Below are 21,265 nucleotides of genomic sequence, written 5' to 3'. Positions count from 1 at the left end.
TAAAAATATAAGAGATACGTCACTGTTTAGAAAGTTTATACAATTTGTCATTAATTTACAACAACGATGAATTTAATTAGTTCTCTGCAGTATTTTTAATCTGCTGCTGTTGTTACCTTCAGCCCAAAGACTGTTTTGATACAACTATTTACTTTAGCCTATTCTGTGCGAGCCTAACAACCTCTGTATAACTGCTGCAACCTGCGTCAATTTGAACCTGCTTACTGTATTCATATCTTGGGTTCCCCCTAAGTTCCCCAACCCCCCTCTTCCCCCAATTACCAAATTGGTAATCCCTTGATGTTTCAGTATATGTCCTACCCACTGATTCCTTCTTTCAGTCTAGTTGTACCTAAATTTCTCCCTCCCCCCCCCCCCCCCCCCCATTTTTATTTGTTATTCCATTTGCCAATCTAAGCTTCAGCATTCATTATTCTGCAGTGCGACATTGCAAAAGCTTCTATTCTCTGTCAGAATTGCCCTTCATCCACATTTCATTTACATACAATGTTATATTCCAAACAAATACCTTCAGAAGAGATTTCCTATGACTTCTGATTATATTAAAAGTTAACAAACTCCATGTTTTCAGAACAGCTTTCCATACTATTGCCAGTATGCATTTTATTTCTTCTGTACTTTGGCCATCAGCAGCCTACTACTTTCACTGGCTGGTTTCATAATCTAAATCTATTACCATGACGACTTCATTCCATCACCATTGTTTTACTTTTACTGATGCTCATCTCACAATCTATTTTGAAGACACTATCCAATCAATTTCACTGCTCTTTCAAGACCTCAGCCATCGCTAACAGAATTATGCAAATTGCAAAGTCCTCGTGTCTTCTTCCTAAATATTAATTCCCTTTCAAAATTTCCTTTCAGTTTCCTTCATAGTTTGCTGAATAACATCAACGATAGGATGCACGTGTCTCACTCCACTCTCAACAACTGCTTCTCTTTCAATTCCTTCCAGTTTTATAATTGCCATGTGGTTTCTCTAGAAGTTGTAAATTACCTTTCAGTCATTGTATCATATCCCAGCTATCTTTAAAATTTCAATGATTAAAATCCAGTCCATACTGTCAAAAGCTTTTTCTAAATTTACAAATGCTGTAAACATAAGTTTGTCTTTGTTCAACCTTTCTTCTTGGACAAGTCGTAGGGTCAGTACTGCCTCACGCGTTTCTACATTTCTGTACAACTCAAACCGTTCCTCCCCTGCCTACACCTGGGTTCTTTGGAACTGAAATTATTATATGCTTCCTGAAATCTGAGTATATTTCACCTGTGTCATATGTCTTGCACACTGAGTGGAATAGTTTTCTCATGGTTAGCTCTCCCAAGGATTCTGAGGGAACGTCCTTATTTCAGGGGACTCGTTTCCACTTACATCTTTCAGTGCTGTGTCAAATTCTTCTCGCATCAGCAAGTCTTCCAGCTCAACTTCACCTACTTCCTCTTCCCCTGCTATAATCAACACACTTTATATTGTGGATAACCAAGAGTGTGAGAATGCATTCTTGTTAAACAAGGAATATTCAACATCTGCCGCAGTTCTGTTTAACAAGAATCCTCTTATATTATTTTCTTCAAGTTCATTTCCCTTGTAGGGACCATAACCCTCCACCTTTCAGCTTTCCCTTCTTTATACCACACTGGCCTACCCCCTCCTGCTTAATCTTTTGACAATTTCATTTTTAGACATCTGTATTGCCTTTCACCGGCTTCATTTCTATACTTATTCCTTTCATCAACATAAATTCAATATCTCCTGTGATATTCAAGGATTTCTACTAAGTATTGTCTTTTTACCTATGCAAACCTCTGCTGTCTCACCATTTCACCTCTCAGAGCTATTGATTCATTTTCTATTGCATTCCTTTCCCCAGTTTCAACTGAATGTTGTTAATGCTCCTTGCGAAACTCTCAAAAACCCCTGGTTCTTTCAATTTATCCTAGTGTCATCATTATCTTAATTTCCTACTTTTTTTTTTTTAGTTCTGTCCTGCAGCTGATGATCAATAAATTGTCCAAGCTCACATCTGCCCCTGAAGATGTCTTACCCATTGAAATCTAGTTCTGATATCTCTGTCTTACCATTACATAATCACTCTGAAACATTCCAGTGTCCATAGGTAGCTTCTACATATACCACCATTTTACACGATTCTTAAATCAAATACCGACGACGATTCAATTATGCTCTGTGCAAAATTCTACCTAGTGGCTTCATCTTTTCATTCCTCTCCCCCAGCACACGTTGTGCTATTATTTTTCTCTTTTTTTTCACACTACTGAATTCCAGCTACCCATCACAATTATATATGAACAATTTCCTTTATCTTGTCATGCATTCTGTCAATCTCTTGATCATCTATGGAAATAGTAGGCATATATAAAGTTGTATGGCCATTAGCTTTGTGTGTATCTTTGCTACAATGAAGTATTCATAATGATGTTCATAGTAGCTTACCCACATTCCTATTGTCTTAATTCATTATTAGACCTACTCTTGCATTATCTCAGTCTGATTTTGTGTTGATAACCTTGTACTGACATGACCACAAGTTATGTTTTTCCTCTTACTGGACTTCACTAACTCCCACTATATCTAACTTCAACCTATCCATTTCTCTTTTTAAATTCTCTAATCTGCCTACCTGACAGATATCTACCATGCCATGCTCCAACCCACAGAAAAACAATTTTATTTCTCCTGATGATGAAATCCTCCTAAGTAGTCACCATCCAGGGATCCTTCCCATTCAGTGCACCAGCATTCCCTTGGAAGAAAAAAGCCATAGCTCAGCACAGCAAGGCCATGGTGGTTGCTGTTACAAGGGCAGATCAATCCAACTACTAAAAACAAGGGTAGATCAATCAATAAACTTCTGAAAAGGCCTGGCTTCTTCACAGACACTCCTTTGTTGTGGTTGCATCTATGGTATGGCTACCCGTATCGATTGAACTTTATAGCTCATTTTAAGAAACACAGGATCACCTTGGTACGGCTCTGGTCCTCCTATCATTTTTCCTACTATCAAATTAAATTTCTACCTCCCTTAACTATTTCAATACTCATTACACATTCTTCCAATCTCTTTGTCTGCAGAGCTCTCATGGAAATAAAACTTTTCCTATGTAGTGGAGGTTTTCTTTTCGTCTAGCTTAATAATCATAAGCCATTCAGCATGCTGTTTGCAGTAGCTATACTACACTCCTATTTTCTTATTCATTACTAGCCCTTCTCCTGCAATGCCCGTACTTGACCTACTGCCAGTAATCTTGTACTCACCCGACCAGTAGTTATGCTCTTCCTCCCACTGCACTTCCTTCACTACTATATCTAATTTCAATCCACCCATTTCTCTTCATAATTTCTCTAATCAGCCTACCTACCTGATCAAGGGATCTAACACTGCATGGCTGTTACAATGCGAGTCACAGCCTCCATTTAAATACAATAAATAATTACATACGTTATCAGAGATATGTTTTTCATTGTATTTGTGTAGTGAATGCACCCTCTGTAGTCTGACATCAGGTGAGGGGTAAAGAAGGGAATCTGACAGCAAGAAGCAAACATTCAGTTGTTACCGGCTATGAGGGTAACATGTTTGTATAGTGAGAGACTGGTTGACGTGTTTTGATAAATGTGTTCTGTACAAGTCAAGCTTTTACTCAACCTATCGTGACAAACAATCAAATATTTAACAGTTCATATTTTTTTAAAACTGTATGAGAACTTCATACACTCCAATCCCCACAATGCTTGATTTGTTTCTCCTAACGCCAACAACCTACTAAGTAGTTCTCACCTGGAGGTTTGAGTACGGAACTATTCAACTCTAGGAATCTTTTATCCAAAGGGATGCCATCATCATAATATCACGTAGCAGAGCTGCATTTCCAATGTAAGTGGGGAACTGTTCTACTTTAGGAATATTTTACCCAAGGGAAGGACATAATCATAAAATCATACATTATACAGCTGCGTGTCCCCAGGAAATATAATAGCCGTAATTTCCCCATACTTTCAACTGTTCACAGTAATAAAATAGCAAAACCATGTTGGTTAATGTTACATGGTCAGATCAGTGAATCATCCACACTGTTTCCCCCTTTTGAAAAGGCTGCTGCCCCTTTTCAAAGAACATATGTTTAGTCAGGTGACTCCACAGATAACTGCCCCCCCCTCCCCCCCTTTTCAGTGTGACTGCATCAACAGTTTGGCAATCTGCATCATAAAGATACGCAAGCCATCTCACCATGGCAAGATCCATGGTTCATGGTGGGATATCAATAGTACATAGTTATGAATTTACCTTTCAGATTCAGCTCGATGTCTAGAACCACAGAACTGTAGTTACTGTTATGCTGAATATCTTGTGAACTCTTGGAATCATGGCCGTTCTTTGCTTTTGTAGGATGATTATACACCGAGGGGACAAAAGTCATTGGATACCTCCCAATTTTGTCAGGCCTCCTTTTGTCTGGCGTAGTGCAGCAACTCGACATGGCATGCACACAACAAGTCAATGTAAGTTCCTGCAGAAACACTGCACAATGCTGCCTCTATAGCTATCCATAGTTGTCAACATGTTGTCAGTGCAGGATTCCTGTGCAAGTACTGACCTCTCGATTACATCCCATAAATAATCGATGGGATTCATGTCAGGAATCTGATTGGCCAAATCATTCGCTCATATTGTCCAGAATATTATTCAAATCAGCTGCGAATATTTGCGGACCAGCGACATGACGCATTGTCATCCATAAAAATCCATCGTTGTTTGGGAACATGAAATCCATGAATGGCTGCAAACAGTCTCCAAGCATCCAAATGTAACAATCTCCAGCCAATGATACATTCAGTTGGACTGGAGGACCCAGTCCATAACAATATGGAGCCACAACCAGCTCCCATAGTGCATTGTGGACAACTTGGTTAGATAGCTTTGTGTGGTCTGTGCCATACTTGAAACCTACCTTCAGCTCTTACAAACTAAAATTGGGACTCATCTGACGAGGCCACTGTTCCCCAGTCATCTAGGGTCCAACCTATATCATCATGAGCCCAGGAGAGGCACTGCAAGTGATGTTGTTCTGTTAGTAGAGACATATGCATCTGTTGTCTGAAGCCATAGACCATTAACGCCAAATTTCACCAGACTTTCCTAACGGATATGTTCATCACACATTTCCTACTGATTTCTGTGATTATTTCACATAGTGTTGCTTGCGTGTTAGCACTGATAACTCTACAGAAATGCTGCTGCCCTCAGTCATTAGGTGATGGGAATGTTGGCCATATCTTGTTGTCTGCGGTAAGAGATAATGACTGAAATTTCGTATACTCTTGACAACGTAGACCTCAGAATATTGAATTCCTTAAGGATTTCTTAAATGGAATGTCCCATGCATCTAACTCCAACTACCACTAATTGCACAAAGTCTTTCAGGTCCCATCATGTGGCCACAATCACATTGAAAACCTTTACACATGAATCACCTGTACAAATGACAGCTCCGTCAATGCAGCCCCCTTTTGTACCTTGTGTATGTGATATTACTGCCGTCTATATATGTGCATATCACTATCCCAAAACTTTTGTCACCTCACTGTTTTTGGAGTTATTCTTAAGCATTAGTGACGAAATATTTTTCTTACCCTTGCTACTGCAGAAGGATCTTCATACAGTCCAGCAATAATTGCAACATGACCTGGTCTAGTCTCTGTTGGTACTCTAGTATGTGAAATACCCCAAGTTCCTCTTGCTTCCACAATAAACCTAAAGATAGAGGGAGAGAGAAAGGAGATAATCAATATGTTTTTAACAGAACAATTAACAAACTGTACCACAGAGTACAAAAAATCCTCTATCTTACTTAAAAATACACTTCAGATTCCCTTATTTGTACATAATAGAGATTAATGTTACATAGAAGATAAAGAGCATCACATAATAAGGAAACAAAAATCTAGTCTCCATTTCAGTTAATGTTCGTCCTTCATCTGCAGAAATGGAGTGCAATACCAAACCCACATGAAAACCTGTTATATGCACATAACATCACATTTAGCCATGACAATGGCACTGAACAGCAGGCAGAAAAGTGCATGTTATTTAGTTGCAAATCATAGTAATAATATATTGAACAATTTTAAATTCATGTTTCATTTTAGAAGAATAATCTTTGATTAGACAAAATATGAAGTGATTACAGATTTTTTTTATATTTATGTGGATTATGCAATCTGGCTTACAAAATAAATATCTGATTCAGAATCAAAAAGTAGCATGGGAAATGATTATTTATATTAGTAATTGGCACATTCCACATCACAGAGAGAGACTACACACGTGACACAATAAAGAAACTACACCAAATTAAGCATAGACCAATGTGTGTGTGTGTGTGTGTGTGTGTGTGTGTGTGTGTGAGAGAGAGAGAGAGAGAGAGAGAGAGAGAGAGAGAGAGAGAGAGAGAGACAGAGAGAGAGAGAGAGAGAGAGAGAGAGAGAGCGCTAGATCCAAACTGGACTCTCAATAACTCAACAGTCCCGGAAACTCGACAAGCCTGACACATTTTTTGGCTTTGAAAAAAGAAACAAAACAAAACCCATGTTATTTTTGTAAAAAGCTAATTTAATTTACAGTAATAATCATGCTCATAGACTATTACAGAGCAGTGAATAAATAGCTCCGAAGAGACTGAAATTATATTTAAACAAATCCTAAACTATCATTAAAAGAATAAAACATAAAATATTGCTGCTACACAGTAATAGCACTTTATTTCACTTATTAATCAGTTAATTTAAGCTTACTCTGAATAAGGCTCACGGTTCATTAAATAAAAACAATATCTCAAAGTTAATGCTTTAATACAGTTAATAAAGTTAGTGCAGTATGTCTAATACTTTCAGTCAAAAAGTATGTAAATAGCAGGTTTTAATTGGGTCTTACACCCTAAAAATATTTAAGTATTTGAAAATAACTAATACAGTATTATAGTAATACAGTACTAAACTAGTACTAATATTTTGAAACTGAAAATTTAACATTATGTATGTATTTAATTCTCTATTTTATTAAGATTTTTAATGTTGCTCTAAATGCCATTATTAGGGCTAGAGTGTCTTTAGAAAGGTGTAAATGTTGACCATCTGACTGGATCACTGAATATGAAGTCATTGATGACTTGTCACATATCCAATTCCTCCAAAACATCTCAATGGGCATGAAGAACAGCCAAGTTGTTCAATCGCTTCTGTCCCATTGTTGATAGGATACATAACTTTAGACGTCTACAGGTGCTAAATGACTATTCTGCTGTTGCTGTCGTGATTGGAACTACTTGCAGAAGCTTAATGCAGTTCACTACTTCACATAACATTTCTCCAACTGCAGGCTCTTGTGTAATGTACTTTCCTAAATCATGCATGTTTTTTAAGACTAGTTGTTTTTTTATTAGCGATATCGGCTAACATATTCAAGTGTAGGTGCAGTTTCTCAATGTCTAGGTCATTTTTGAAAAACTCAGTTGATTTTTCCAAATTAGTTTTACTTCTGTTTACTAAAAGGAAGCACTCTTATTCAACTGCAATGACCTGTGTTAGTCCAGTTGAAGCAAACCGCTCAGTAATGCAAGATTGCACTATTTCACACACATCAATGTAAATAGCTTTGTAGCATTCCTTTGGGGTTTTGAAAGTGTGCGATGAGCTGGCTTCGTTGTTTTCATACTTCTTTGGAATACTTTGATTCCGAGGAAGTGAAAAATCATCAACTTATGAAGGTTTTTGTTTTAAACACAATTCCCAAAAGTGTTCAAAATTATCATGCCTTCCCTTCAATTTACAAATCAAGCCCTCATATATTTTTCTAGATCAACAACATATAGACAAGGACATTGAATTTTTTCACTGACATCCTCTACTGGGCTCATCGCATGGCAACAAAGACGTAAAAAGAAATAAGTCTTCAATTCTAACACTGACTCATGGTAACCTGCACATTTGTAACCTGCCACTGTTTTGTCCTCTACAGAAAATGTTACAAAAAACTCTAGAAGTTCTTCAAAGATTTTTAATATTCTCAAGATACTACAAGCTCGCATATTCCATCGAGTCGGGCAAAGGGGTCGTACACCAGCTTGATCATTGGCACTCTCACAGCGTATGCTTCTGAAAAGTAAAAAGTCCCATCCCTTTGTTGGACTCCCTTACAGTGTTTATTAAGTTCTTGGCTAAAGCCATAATATCCCTCATAGACGTAAAATCTAAACAGTGAGCAGTGCAGTGCACATAACATGCTTTTGGTTGTAGATCCCAAACCAACTTTTTTAATCCTTTGAACTTACCTCTTATATTCGAGGTACCCTCATAGAACTGTTCTCTTAAGTTATCCATTGACAAACGAAGACGAGCAAAAATTTCTTTTAAAATACTAAACAGAGTTTGTGATTCAGTGTTGGGGGCCTCGTATAAGCCAATAAAGTCTTCTTTTTTTGAAGAAAATTGTAATAGATCTTTAGCATCTGCCTCTTTGCAGGTTTTGCAGAAAACTTTTTTGGTAGGTGCTTCATATTCTAGCCATGTATATTTGATCCACCAAGACTGCTGAGACGATTTTCCCTTACTGGATTTTCCACGTTTCGGCTGTGAACAGTTCTCGCCTGAAGATGACAAAGCAATTGATGACACAGTAATTGTTGGAGGCTGACTTGCAGTATCATCAACTTCCAAGTGCGGCTTTTTGGTAACAAATTTATCCATTGCAAACTTAATTCACAATACTAAGAGACTAAAGTCAATATAAAATAGTCCACTAGGCACTAAAGTCGAACACTAAACATGTCTGCAGCATGCACTGAACGAAACTATCCACACTAAATGACTGCGACAGCTGGGTGGGGTTTATATAGAGCGTGGCATCGTAATGTCTCGAAGCATAAAGGTGATGCAAGACAGAGGGTTCCAGGCACTTCTGCTCCAGTCCTTTTGATGTCGCCTGCGCCGGGCTTACCCGAAGGTTCACAAGCCAGGACAAATTTTAAGTGTGCCCGCAGCACCGTAACACTATCATGATTCACATCACTCTTTTTCAGTTAACCTGCTTACTACCATAATAATTATTTGTTTTAACTCATTACTGAAGGTATTTTAAAAGGTAACTATCATCAAACAAGGAAAATAAAAAATTCCAAAATAATTTTGTGATTTTACAAAGCATAATATAACTAATAATTTTCTTAAATTATTGGGGGGGGGGGGGGGGGGTCCTCTAGCACCCCCCCCCCAAAAAAAGGAATTTTTGAGGGGCCTCGCATGCACTCAGGCCCCATGGAATCGGCACCTGCGACAATGTGTATGACTTTACAGCTGACACTGTTCTTTTAGAGAAGCTTAGGTATTGCAGTATTGGTGATGTACCTTGCAGATGGTTTACATTTTACATGAGTAACAGAAACAGGTTTTTTTTATTTATGTTTTAAATTAGAAGACACCCGGTTAAAAAGCTAGAGGGGATATACCGAGCCATTGCCTTCAGAGTGGAGTAATAAATGCTGTGACTATAACACACAGATCAGTAACGGATCAACTTCTGCTTTATATAATTACCTCTAACTACATCTTAGTAACAATGAGGAACCTGATCAGGGTACATTTGAATATCCAACCCAGTTGTTTACACTATGTAGCTATTAGTGTCCTTAAGGTAAGCATCTTCAAAGATAGTTGTGTTGGGAATAAATATGAATGGGCTGCTAACAAAACCACTCTGCAAACAGCTTTGTGGGACAATGAGTGCAATACTATTGACTGAAAGTTTTATGAATCACCATCCAAGCCCAAGCGTGGTTGTGTTCTATGAGTAGGTTTTGTCAGAGGTCCTAGTGACTGGTGGGTGTCCCGAGCTTCTGTGTTCTGTACCTGCACATTGCACATTAATACACGATGTTTGGCTAAATGATGAACAACATGTGCTGCAGTGAACATCAAAATCTGGAGCAGAATATGTGCTGTTTTGAAGACTGTGTGCCAGACTCAGACTTTAGCCAAGGACCTTCATTTTCACAGGTGTTATTCTTACTGACTGAGCTACAGTATGTGATCAAAAGTATCCGGACACCCCAGAAACATACGTTTTTCATATTAGGTGCATCGTGCTGCCACCTACTGCCAAGTACTAGATAGCAATAACCTCAGTAGTCATTAGACACTGTGAGAGAGCAGAATGGGGCGCTCCACGGAAATCACGGACTTCGAACGTGGTCAGGTGACTGGGTATCACTCTTGTCATACGTTTGTATACAAGATATCCACCCTCCTAAACACCCCTAAGTCCACTGTTTCTGATGTGATAGTGAAGTGGAAATGTGAAGGGACATGTACAGCACAAAAGTGTAGAGGCCGACTTCTTCTGTTGACTCACAGAGACCGCTGACAGTTGATGAGGGTCATTGGTTGGTTTAAAGGCAGGAAAAGGACCCAAACTACGAGGTCATCAGTCCCTTGTTCCTAATAAAACAATGCCACAAGTGTGAGAATAAAAAGGACAAAGCATATAACACAAAACAGAAAGAAAGGAAAAGCCACAAGAATGAAGGGAAGGCAACGAACACTAAAAGGAATAAAAGAGGACAAGAAAACAACAGAGAGATGCTAGAAACAGAAGAGAGTAAAACATGAAAGCTGAATATAGTGGCTGGCCAACCACGAGAATAAAAAGGGAAAGCCTGCCACTCTGCAACACATTAAAACCTCCACCCTAAAAACGCTAGTGTGGAGGACGCAGGGGGACGGACAAAGGACATGTGCTAAAACCTACAGAGAACTATAAAACCCACTCTCATGAGTGAAACGTAAAACTAGAGCTGCTGTAGAGGCATTGTTGCCCAACACCGAAGGTAGGGTGCTGGGAAAGTTAAAAGTCTACTGTAGAGCGGCCAAAAGTGGGCAATCAAGCAAGGGGTGGACAACTGTCATTTGGGAGCCACAGCGACACTGAGGTGGGTCCTCGCGATGGAGTAGGTAACCATGCGTTAGCCATGTGTGGCCAATGAAGAGCCGGCAGAGGACAACTGATTCCCTGCGAGAGGCCTGCATGGAACACTTCCACACATTCATAGTCTCCTTAATGACAAACAGTTTTTTGTGCATGCAGTTATGCCATTCCGTCCCTCAAAGCCGCAAAACCCTGCGGTGAAGATGGAACGCAGGTCAGCTTCGGAGATGCCTAAATCCAGAAGCGGTTTCTGTGTCGCCTGTTTGCCCAGCCTGTCGGAAAGTTCTTTGCCGTGGATTCAGACATGTCCTGGGGTCCACACAAACACCACGGAATGGCAGGACTGTTACAGGGCATAGGTTGACTCCTGAATGGACGCTACCAGAGGGTGGTGAGGATAGCACTGGTCGATAGTTTGTAGGCTGCTCAGTGAGAAATGGCTCGCCAGGGCATGAGCATATGTACTCAAGAGCCTTGGGGCCATGCAAAAGGTCCAGACAAAGCTGCGGCCGAGGCGTACACCATGGAGGCATACGCGAACAGACAGCAAGTAGAGGTGGTAAAGGGAAGGACTTCAGTTCAGAGGGAAGGCACCACATGCGAACCGCAATCATTAGCCTCGATCTGGGATGCCGACGCGGCAGATGGGATGCCGACACGGCAGATGGAATGCCACAAGCAGGAAAAGGAGACAGTAATTTGGATGCTCAGGGGAATTATGAATGTGTGCTGCATAAGTGGCGAGCAGTTGCGCACGTCTGATCTGCTGTGGAGGGACACCAGCCTCCATCGGTACGCTGGTCACTGAACTTGTCCTACAAGCTCCCGTCGCTAATCGAACCCCACAGTGGTGCACAGTGTCGAGTAAATGCAATGCTGAAGGTGCTGTTGAAGCATAAACCACACTCCCATAGTCAATTCGGGATTGGATAAGGGCTCTGTAGAGCTGCAGCAGCGTACAGCAATCTGCACCCCAATTGGTGTTGCTCAGGCAACGGAGGACATTGAGGAGCTGCTTAAGCTGACGAAGATGAGGGAGCCAAGTCAATCGGGTGTCAAAAACCAGTCCTAGGAACTGATATGTCTCCACTACAGTGAGTGGATCACCATTAAGGTAAAGTGCAGGTTATGGATGAACGGCTGACAGAAGTGCACGACACACGACTTTGCGGCCGAAAACTGGAAGCCGTGGGCTAGAGCCCATGACGGCACCTTGTGGACAGCTCCCTGGAGGTGCCACTCAGCAACAACAGTACTGGAGCAGCAGTACGAAATGCAGAACGTGTCTGAATACAGAGAACATGAGACGGAGGGCTCGACAGCTGCTGCTAGACCATTAATAGCCACTAAAAATGGAGACACACTTAATACGGAGCCCTGTGGGATTCAATTCTCTTGGATATGGATAGAACTATGGTAGTCACCAACTTGGACACGGAAAGTACAGAGACCCCACTCATCCAATGTGGCAAGGATATGATGACACCAAGTCGTGTCGTATGCTTTACATAAGTCAAAAAAGACAGCAATCATGGGTTGCCATCTAGAAAAGGCTGTTCGAATGGCAGACTTGACGGACACAAAATTATCAGTGGTAGAGTGACCCTGGCGGAAGCCACACTGACATGGAGCCAGCAAGCCATATGACTCCAGGACCCAACCCAACCGCCGACTTACCATTCGTTCCAGCAGCTTACAAAGAACATAGGTGAGGCTGATGGGCCGATAGCTATCCACATCAAGCGAGTTTTTACTGGGTTTGAGCACCGGAATGATGGTGCTCTCCCAACATCGCGACAGAAAGACGCTATCACACCAGATCCAGTTGAAGATGACGAGAAGATGTCACTTGTAGTCAGATGAGAGGTGTTTAATCATCTGGCTGTGGTTGGTATCAGGCCCAGGAACTGTGTCGGGGCAATGTGCAAAGGCACTGAGGAGCTCTCACTCTGTAAATGGGGTGTTACAGGATTCACTGCAGCGTGTAGTGAATGAGAGGACATTCCCTTCCAGCCGCTGTTTGAGTGTGCGGAAGGCTGATATAGGGTCCCCCTGAATAGGTCAGGCGTGCACTACACGCCGGAAGCAGCTAAAAGGGTAGCGGAGTACGTGTGGAGTGCACATGGGGGTGTTTTAGGTTAGAGAATTCCCTCCCTAGGACCGACAAGACGCCTCCGGAGACGCGGCAAGATAGGAGTAGGCAAAATGCAACAGGGAATAACAATATTAATGTGCTAATAGTAAACTGCAGGAGCGTCTATAGAAAGGTCCCTGAACTGCTCTCGTTAATAAACGGTCAAAACACCCATATAGTACTAGAGACAGAAAGTTGGCTGAAACCAGACGTAAACAGTAATGTAATCCTAAACTCGGATTAGAATGTATACCGCAGAGACAGGCTGGACAGTAAAGGGGGAGGCGTGTTTATAGCGATAAAAAGTGCAATAGTATTGAAGGAAATTGACGGAGGTCCGAAATGTGAAATGATTTGGGTGAAGGTCATGGTTAAAGGAGGCTCAGACATGGTAACTGTATGTCTCTATAGGCCCTTGGGCTCAGCAGCTGTTGTGGCTGAGCACCTGAAGGATAATTTGGAAAATATTTCGAGTAGATTTCCCCACCACGTCATAGTTCTGGGTGGAGATTTTAATTTGCCGGATATAGACTGAGACACTCAAACATTCGTACCGGGTGGCAGGGACAAAGAATCCAGTGAAATTTTTTCAAGTGCATTATCTGAAAACTACCTTGAGCAGTTAAACAGAGAACCGACTTGTGGTGATAACATACTAGACCTTCTGGTGACAAACAGACCCGAACTATTTGAAACAGTTAATGCAGAACAGGGAATCAGCGATCATAAAGCGGTTACTGCATCGATGATTTCAGCCGTAAATAGAAATATTAAAAAAGGTAGGAGCATTTTTCTGTTTAGCAAAAGTGACAAAAAACAGATTACAGAGTACCTGATGGCTCAACACAAAAGTTTTGTCTCAAGTACAGATAGTGTTGAGGATCAGTGGACAAAGTTCAAAACCATCGTACAATATGCGTTAGATGAGTATGTGCCAAGCAAGATCGTAAGAGATGGAAAAGAGCCACCGTGGTACAACAACCGAGTTAGAAAACTGCTGCGGAAGCAAAGGCAACTCCACAGCAAACATAAACATAGCCACAGCCTTGCAGACAAACAAAAATTATGCGAAGCGAAATGTAGTGTGAGGAGGGCTATGCGAGAGGCGTTCAATGAATTCGAAAGTAAAGTTCTATGTGCTGACTTGGCAGAAAATCCTAAAAAATTTTGGTCTTATGTCAAAGCGGTAGGTGGATGAAAACAAAATGTCCAAACACTCTGCGACCAAAATGGTATTGAAACAGAGGATGACAGACTAAAGGCTGAAATACTAAATGTGTTTTTCCAAAGCTGTTTCACAGAGGAAGACTGCACTGTAGTTCCTTCTCTAGACTGTTGTACAGATGACAAAATGGTAGATATTGAAATAGACGACAGAGGTATAGAGAAACAATTAAAATCGCTCAAAAGAGGAAAGGCCGCTGGACCTGATGGGATACCACTTCGATTTTACACAGAGTACGCGAAGGAACTTGCCCCCCTTCTTGCAGCGGTGTACCGTAGGTCTCTAGAAGAGCGTAGCGTTCCAAAGGATTGGAAAAGGGCACAGGTCATCCCCATTTTCAAGAAGCGACGTCGAACAGATGTGCAGAACTATAGACCTATATCTCTAACGTCGATCAGTTGTAATTGTAGAACACGTATTATGTTCGAGTATTATGACTTTTATTGAGACTAGAAATCTACTCTGTTGGGATCAGCATGGGTTTCGAAAAAGACGGTCGTGTGAAACCCAGCTCCACGAGACTCAGAGGGCCGTACACACGGGTTCACAGGTAGATGCCGTGTTTCTTGACTTCCGCAAGGCGTCCGATACAGTTCCCCACAGTCGTTTAATGAACAAAGTAAGAGCATATGGACTATCAGACCAGTTGTGTGATTGGATTGAGGAGTTCCTAGATAACAGAACGCAGCATGTCATTATCAATGGAGAGAAGTCTTCCGAAGTAAGAGTGATTTCAGGTGTGCTGCAGGGGAGTGTCACAGGACCGTTGCTATTCACAATATACATAAATGACCTGGTGGATGACATCAGAAGTTCACTGAGGCTTTTTGTGGATGATGCTGTGGTGTATCGAGAGGTTGTAACAATGGATCTCTCGGAGTACACATTAGGAGTGATTTAAAATGGAATGATCATATAAAGTTGGTCGTCGGTAAAGCAGATGCCAGACTGAGATTCATTGGAAGAATCCTAAGGAAATGCAATCTGAAAACAAAGGAAGTATGTTACAGTACGCTTGTTCGCCCACTGCTTGAATACTGCTCAGCAGTGTGGGATCCGTACCAGATAGGATTGATAGAAGAGATAGAGAAGATCCAACGGAGAGCAGCGCGCTTCGTTACAGGATCATTTAGTAATCGCGAAAGCATTACGGAGATGATAGATAAACTCCAATGGAAGACTCTGCAGGAGAGATGCTCAGTAGCTCGGTACGGGCTTTTGTTAAAGTTTCATGAACATACCTTCACCGAAGAGTCAAGCAGTATATTGCTCCCTCCTACGTATATCTCGCAAAGAGACCATGACGATAAAATCTGAGAGATTAGAGCCCACACAGAAGCATACCGACAATCCTTCTTTCCACGAACAATATGAGACTGGAATAGAAGGGAGAACCGATAGAAGTACTCAGGGTACCCTCCGTCACACACCATCAGGTGGCTTGCGGAGTATGGGTGTAGATTTAGAGAGATGTAGAAAAATCTGTAATTAACAGATTCTGTGTGCCTGGTAATGTATGGGCTTACGTAATAAAGTTTTGTTGTTTTTTTGTACAAAGTGGAAACAAATATGTTCTGGTGCATTGAATGATATTCCAAGAGTATCGTATTTTTTAAATAAGAAGAGAGAGAGCGAGAGAGTAAAAATTAAGAAGTTATAAGAAAAAGAAAAGAAAGAAAAAAAAGTTGGGAGTTGCCATAGCAACCGATAACAGAGAGACTGAAGAGTGATTCCACGATACTTATCCAGATATATCGTGTTGATAAATGGTGAAATGATTTAAGGGAATCAAGAAAATCGCACAACACTGCAGTTAGTCTCAAATTGCCGATACCGCTGTCTACAAACGCCGCCGCCGCCGACATACACCAACGCCGACATCGCATCACACTAACACTGACGCGGTCGTCCACAAAAGCCGACGCCGTCGTCCACCTACGCCAACATCGCCTTCCACTGATGCCGGGTGAGCTACTACTAACCTTTGATTGTTTATGAAGTGTGGGGTGTTGTGGAAATAAGCGAATGTACTTTTAATGATAACTAGATTATAGGCAAAACAAAACACAATGGAAGACGAACCACAATCCGTAGAGTCTATTGGGGCTATGGGGATTGAAAAACACGGGCCAGATTTAGGCGAATTAATGAGGTTTATCAAAGCGCAGTTTGAATCACAAAACACAAAACTAGAGACTCAAGTTAATACCCTAAGTAATCAAATGCAAGAATGGAAAAAAGAATTGTCCGATTCCCTGAGTGAACAGACAAATATTTTATTTAAGGATTTAGAACAAAGAAATGAAACTAAACTGAAGGGTTAGTTCAAGAATTACAGTGTGATGTAGACTGCAAATGTAGTAATTTGGAAACACAATTTAATGAAAAATATGCCAAAATGTATGTAATGTTACATTTGATGTGGTCGAACAAGAATTAACTACGCTAAAAACCAATGTCCAGAAACAAGACGAGTTGCTCCCCCTAGTACAAGCCCAAATTCCAGGGGTCAAATCACAAATGGAAACCACAGAACAGAACTTCAAAGAAAGGTTAATGACTGCATAGCTTATAAATTTGAATGGCTTAGAAGAACAAGTAGAGGAATTAATAGAACGAAAGGTTGAAGAGAAACTAAGTGTTGATATCTCTTCGCCAATAGTAACTTCCAATTTAGGTAACACCAAGAAAGACTTAGAAATGTTGAAGAAAGAATTCAAGCTTATGCAGCAGAAACTAGAGAAAGATACAGTTTCCCAAAACATTATAGTAAATAAGGACATGATAACTGATTTGCAATGGGGATCAAATTCAGGCTTGTTGAGACAGTTTCCTAAATTCAAACCAGATGGGGAGGTACACCCCACCCATTTCTTAAAACAGTTTAACCTAGCCAATAATGTTTAGGATATAAAACAATATGTACAAAAACCCCAGGGACATTGACGTTCTGTGTCAACGGACGGAGTGACATCCGCCGGTTCCCGAGTTGGGTTCGGTATTACTTACACATTAGTTTTCTTACACCGAACTCTCTTCAAATCTTCGACTATCCTGTAATCTATTTAGAGCCCTTAAGCTATCCTATCATATTAGTATTCAAAGAGACCAATTATGACTACACGATTATGACTAATTTAAGGAGTCACAATAAAAAGTAACCTCTAAGCATGAGATAAAACTAACAGGGTAACATTCTAACAGGAGCTATAATATGGTGGTACTGTTTAGGAAGAATGATACCTAGATGGCATACACTGAACATGTATATGAAATATAAAGTGAAGTGACTAACTGAATAACTGTTTGATTATAGTGTATATGATTTCTATTTTTATAGAATGTTTTATATTTTTTGTAAAGTGTGATGTGATTGAGGAGGGTTTATATCTAATTTTGAAAGGGGTGGGTAGCATAGGCACAGATACGACCTACACACCACGCCCTTCATACAAACCTTGCAGGCCATTCCAGAGGAGTTGCTAAGATCTTTTCTTTGGGGACTTCAAAGGTGATGGTGAGAATGTCCATTCTGCAGGAGACATCGAACATCATACCTGTTCCAGTTTCTCACTTAAGTACCGGCGAAGTGGGGATCCTGGGGAAGGGGGATGGGAAGGGTTTCTTGTCTTTGGGGCTGTCTTCTTTCTTTCTTCGGTCTTAGCAACCAATTCTTTTATTTCCTCTCTTACTTCTCTTAAGAGTACCAATCTATCTTTCCCTCTGTCCACATTCATATACTTCTATCGCTGAAGTCCTTCTCTTTTCCGTGATTTCTAAAAATCTTCAACTAAGAACCTTAGTGGGCCGAAGAATCAGTACACACGATCACACTCCCACACTCAAACAATTAAATACAAAGACACAGACAAGTAATACACAGGGAGATGTAACAACTGTCACAGATAAGGGGGGAGGTAGTGCTCAGGAAGGGCTCGAGCACATGTGCTAAGTAATGAAGGTTACACATCTCAAGTGAAATGGTATAATAAGCTTAAGCTAAAGAAACAAGGGAGGAAGAAGTGTATATCCACCTGTGTTCATAGATATAGTAGTACAAAGTAATATGAATGGAGATAAAAAGAAATAGATATTAAGCCAGAGGTATTGAGTCAAATAAGCTCCTGATGAATAATAGGATTGTGCAGACCAAATAGCCCGATAAAAGAAATAAAGTTACAACCATGGACGAAACATATTTAGTTATTAAGGCTATATAAGTGAGCTGTAAGCAATGAACAAGTGAAGAATTTATGCAGGTAGGATGAAGGACTCAGGAGGAGAAAAGGAGAGGTAGATAGAAATTTTACCAGGAAATTTTAAATAAAATAGTGTGCAGAGGAGTATGAAAGAGGCAAGACTATGAATCATTGTTGGAGAAGATAGGGAGGGCACATCCGATGTAGAGGAAATGAGAGAAACAGAGGCAGGTAGGCAGACCCAGAGGAGGCTGACCTATACTGTGCGGGCAGGGGCACCGAAAACGGAATTGATCTGTACCATAGTTTAGTATTAATGGAAGGGGCGTACCTATCCAAGGATGAGGAAGAAGATGTTCTCATAGTATCAACCCTTGCGTAGATTGGAACCCAAAGGGAAAGGGTGGTATAGGGACCTGAGATAGTAGTGGAAAGTTTCTCCTGGTAAATTTTAATTCTGAATATTTTTAAATAGAAAAGACGAGTCCTGCGCGTGGAGATAGAAAAAAGAGAAAACCCCCAGTATAACTAATTTTTCCTGGACCCGGAAAACCAGTGGTTATCATTGCAACAGCTTCTAAAAAATAAAAGTAAAGACTCTACTCAGAATAACGCCTGAACTTTGAAACTGGCTAAGGGGAGGGATTTATATTGGCTCAATCCTGGAAGCAAGAGTAAATAAATCTATTGGAAATAGTTAATACTTGTTGTACTATTAGTTTATCATTCTACTATGTCTATGAAAGATGTTACCAACAGCTTAATGAAATATCGGAGATGGAGGAGTGTTTTTGTACCTGATGTTTTTATGTAGTACAAAGTAACAAGATAAATGAAAAAAAAATTATTAAAATACATGTTGTGTGCAAAATAACGAGTGTTCGAGCTAAGGGGAGGGATATGTAGAGCCCCCAGAATTTTTACGAAAGTCTGGAGACACTTGTGTTCCAGCCGTTTCGAACACACATTATTTTAAAGCAGGGTGTAAGGATGAGCATCGGATACTGCACCCATTTATTGCCTGTGCAGGCTAAACTGGAAGGAGATAATTCGTCAGCGCTGGCAAGTGTTCAGCGCGACCTGCCAAGAATAATTAAATACGGCCCAGAAGCTCCGTGGCCAGCTGCAAAGAGTAATGTAACTTTGTATTGCTGAAAAACAAATGGAGTTTTTTTAGACGTTGAACTGCTGTTGAGAGTACGTGGACTGGACGTGGATAGTCAGCCATGATAAAAGGTTATGTATTAACTGTGTTCAAAAATGTGTAATTATCTGATTCTGGGGGCCCAGTAATGTGTGGGCTGACATCATAAAGTTTAGTAGTTTTTTTTTTTTTTTTTTTTTTTTTTTTTTTTTTTTTTTTTTTTTTTTTTTTTTTGTACAAAGTGGAAATAAATATGTTCTGGTGCATTGATGATATTCCAAGAGTACCGTATTTTTTAAATAAGAAGAGAGAGAGAGAGAGAGAGAGAGAGAGAGAGAGAGAGAGAGAGAGAGAGAGAGAGAGATAATTTCCCCTTCCTAGCAGTGAAATCTTCAGAGAAGCATCTGATGCTAGTAGAAGATATTGGCGCTGAAAGAAAGCAGAACCAGCATTCTTCAACAAGTAAGTCCACGAAAACATTTAACATTACACCGGGCCACCGCAGCAGTCTAAGGGGGCACATGTAGTCTTCCAGCTCTGAGAGGTGAACTGGGTCGGTGGAGTTCATGTTGGACACAATGTACACCTCCCCACTCTAAATTGGCGTGCCACTCATCATCACACTGCAAAAGAAGATCTCTGTGATATATGATACCCTGGACCATATTTAAACTCTTCTGGGGCTTGAGAGTTACAGAAACATCCCCCAGCTTGTCACAAGTGAGTAACTCCCGTGACTGGGCAGAGGATGCTGTTTTGATCAAGACTGACCCAGATCTCATTTTGGACAAGCCCTCCACCTCCCTGAACTTGTCCTCTAAATGATCAACAAAAAACTGAGGTTTCATCGTCATGAAAGATTCCCCATCAGCTCGCGAACATACAAGGTACCGTGGCGAATAAGATCCACTGCCATTCTTAGCCTGACGTTCCTCCCATGGTGTGACCAGGGACGGGGAACGATTTGGGGTCACACTTCTGTGCGTTGAATTGAGCTAGTGGTCGCTTAGAGATTGCTCGTGTTTCACCACCAGCAAGAGATGACGGACTACACTCCAGCAAGTGATGATGGACTATGCTTCATCGCGTGTCATCTGCCCTGATGCCACCCACTCCGACCAGGGGCCCTCCCCACAGGCGTCACCCAGCCTCAGCAAAGGCCACCTGGCAGGATGGCCATTGCCGGGAGTACCGATGCCGCACGTGGCTGGGCATCTACCCCTTGGGAGGTAATGGCACAGGCATCACCAGAGTGATCCCTGTGTGCTCAGGGGGCTACAACCAACAGGGTACATGGCGGCTCCACCACAACGGACTGGCTACCGTATTGTATATCAGGTGCAAAGAAGTCCATGGTCATCGTCGACGCACAAATCAACACTGCATAGTGCACGGTGGAAAACGCAACCAGGAAGGTGTCCTCGCCCAAGAGATGGAGAATGGGCAGGTTGTTGTTGTTGTTGGGATGTTTAAGGGGGACTAAACAGCTAAGGTCATCAGTCCCCCATTCCAAAAACAGGCGAAACAAAATTTACAGAACAA

General features: G+C 41.1%; 1 protein-coding gene across 1 annotated transcript in view; it reads right to left on the bottom strand.

Annotated features, from left to right (window-relative positions):
- The window catches only part of LOC126272171 (GPI ethanolamine phosphate transferase 1), a 292,386-nt gene that overhangs the window by 250,257 nt on the left and 20,864 nt on the right, over positions 1-21,265 (bottom strand). Inside the window, exon 2 of the mRNA XM_049974812.1 lies at positions 5,678-5,798. Coding sequence (XP_049830769.1) covers positions 5,678-5,798 — 121 coding nt within the window. The remainder of the gene's footprint in view (positions 1-5,677; positions 5,799-21,265) is intronic.

This window comes from Schistocerca gregaria, chromosome 5 (assembly GCF_023897955.1).
Source record: "Schistocerca gregaria isolate iqSchGreg1 chromosome 5, iqSchGreg1.2, whole genome shotgun sequence".
Lineage (NCBI taxonomy): Eukaryota > Metazoa > Arthropoda > Insecta > Orthoptera > Acrididae > Schistocerca > Schistocerca gregaria.
This window is presented reverse-complemented; position numbering and strand designations above follow the sequence as displayed.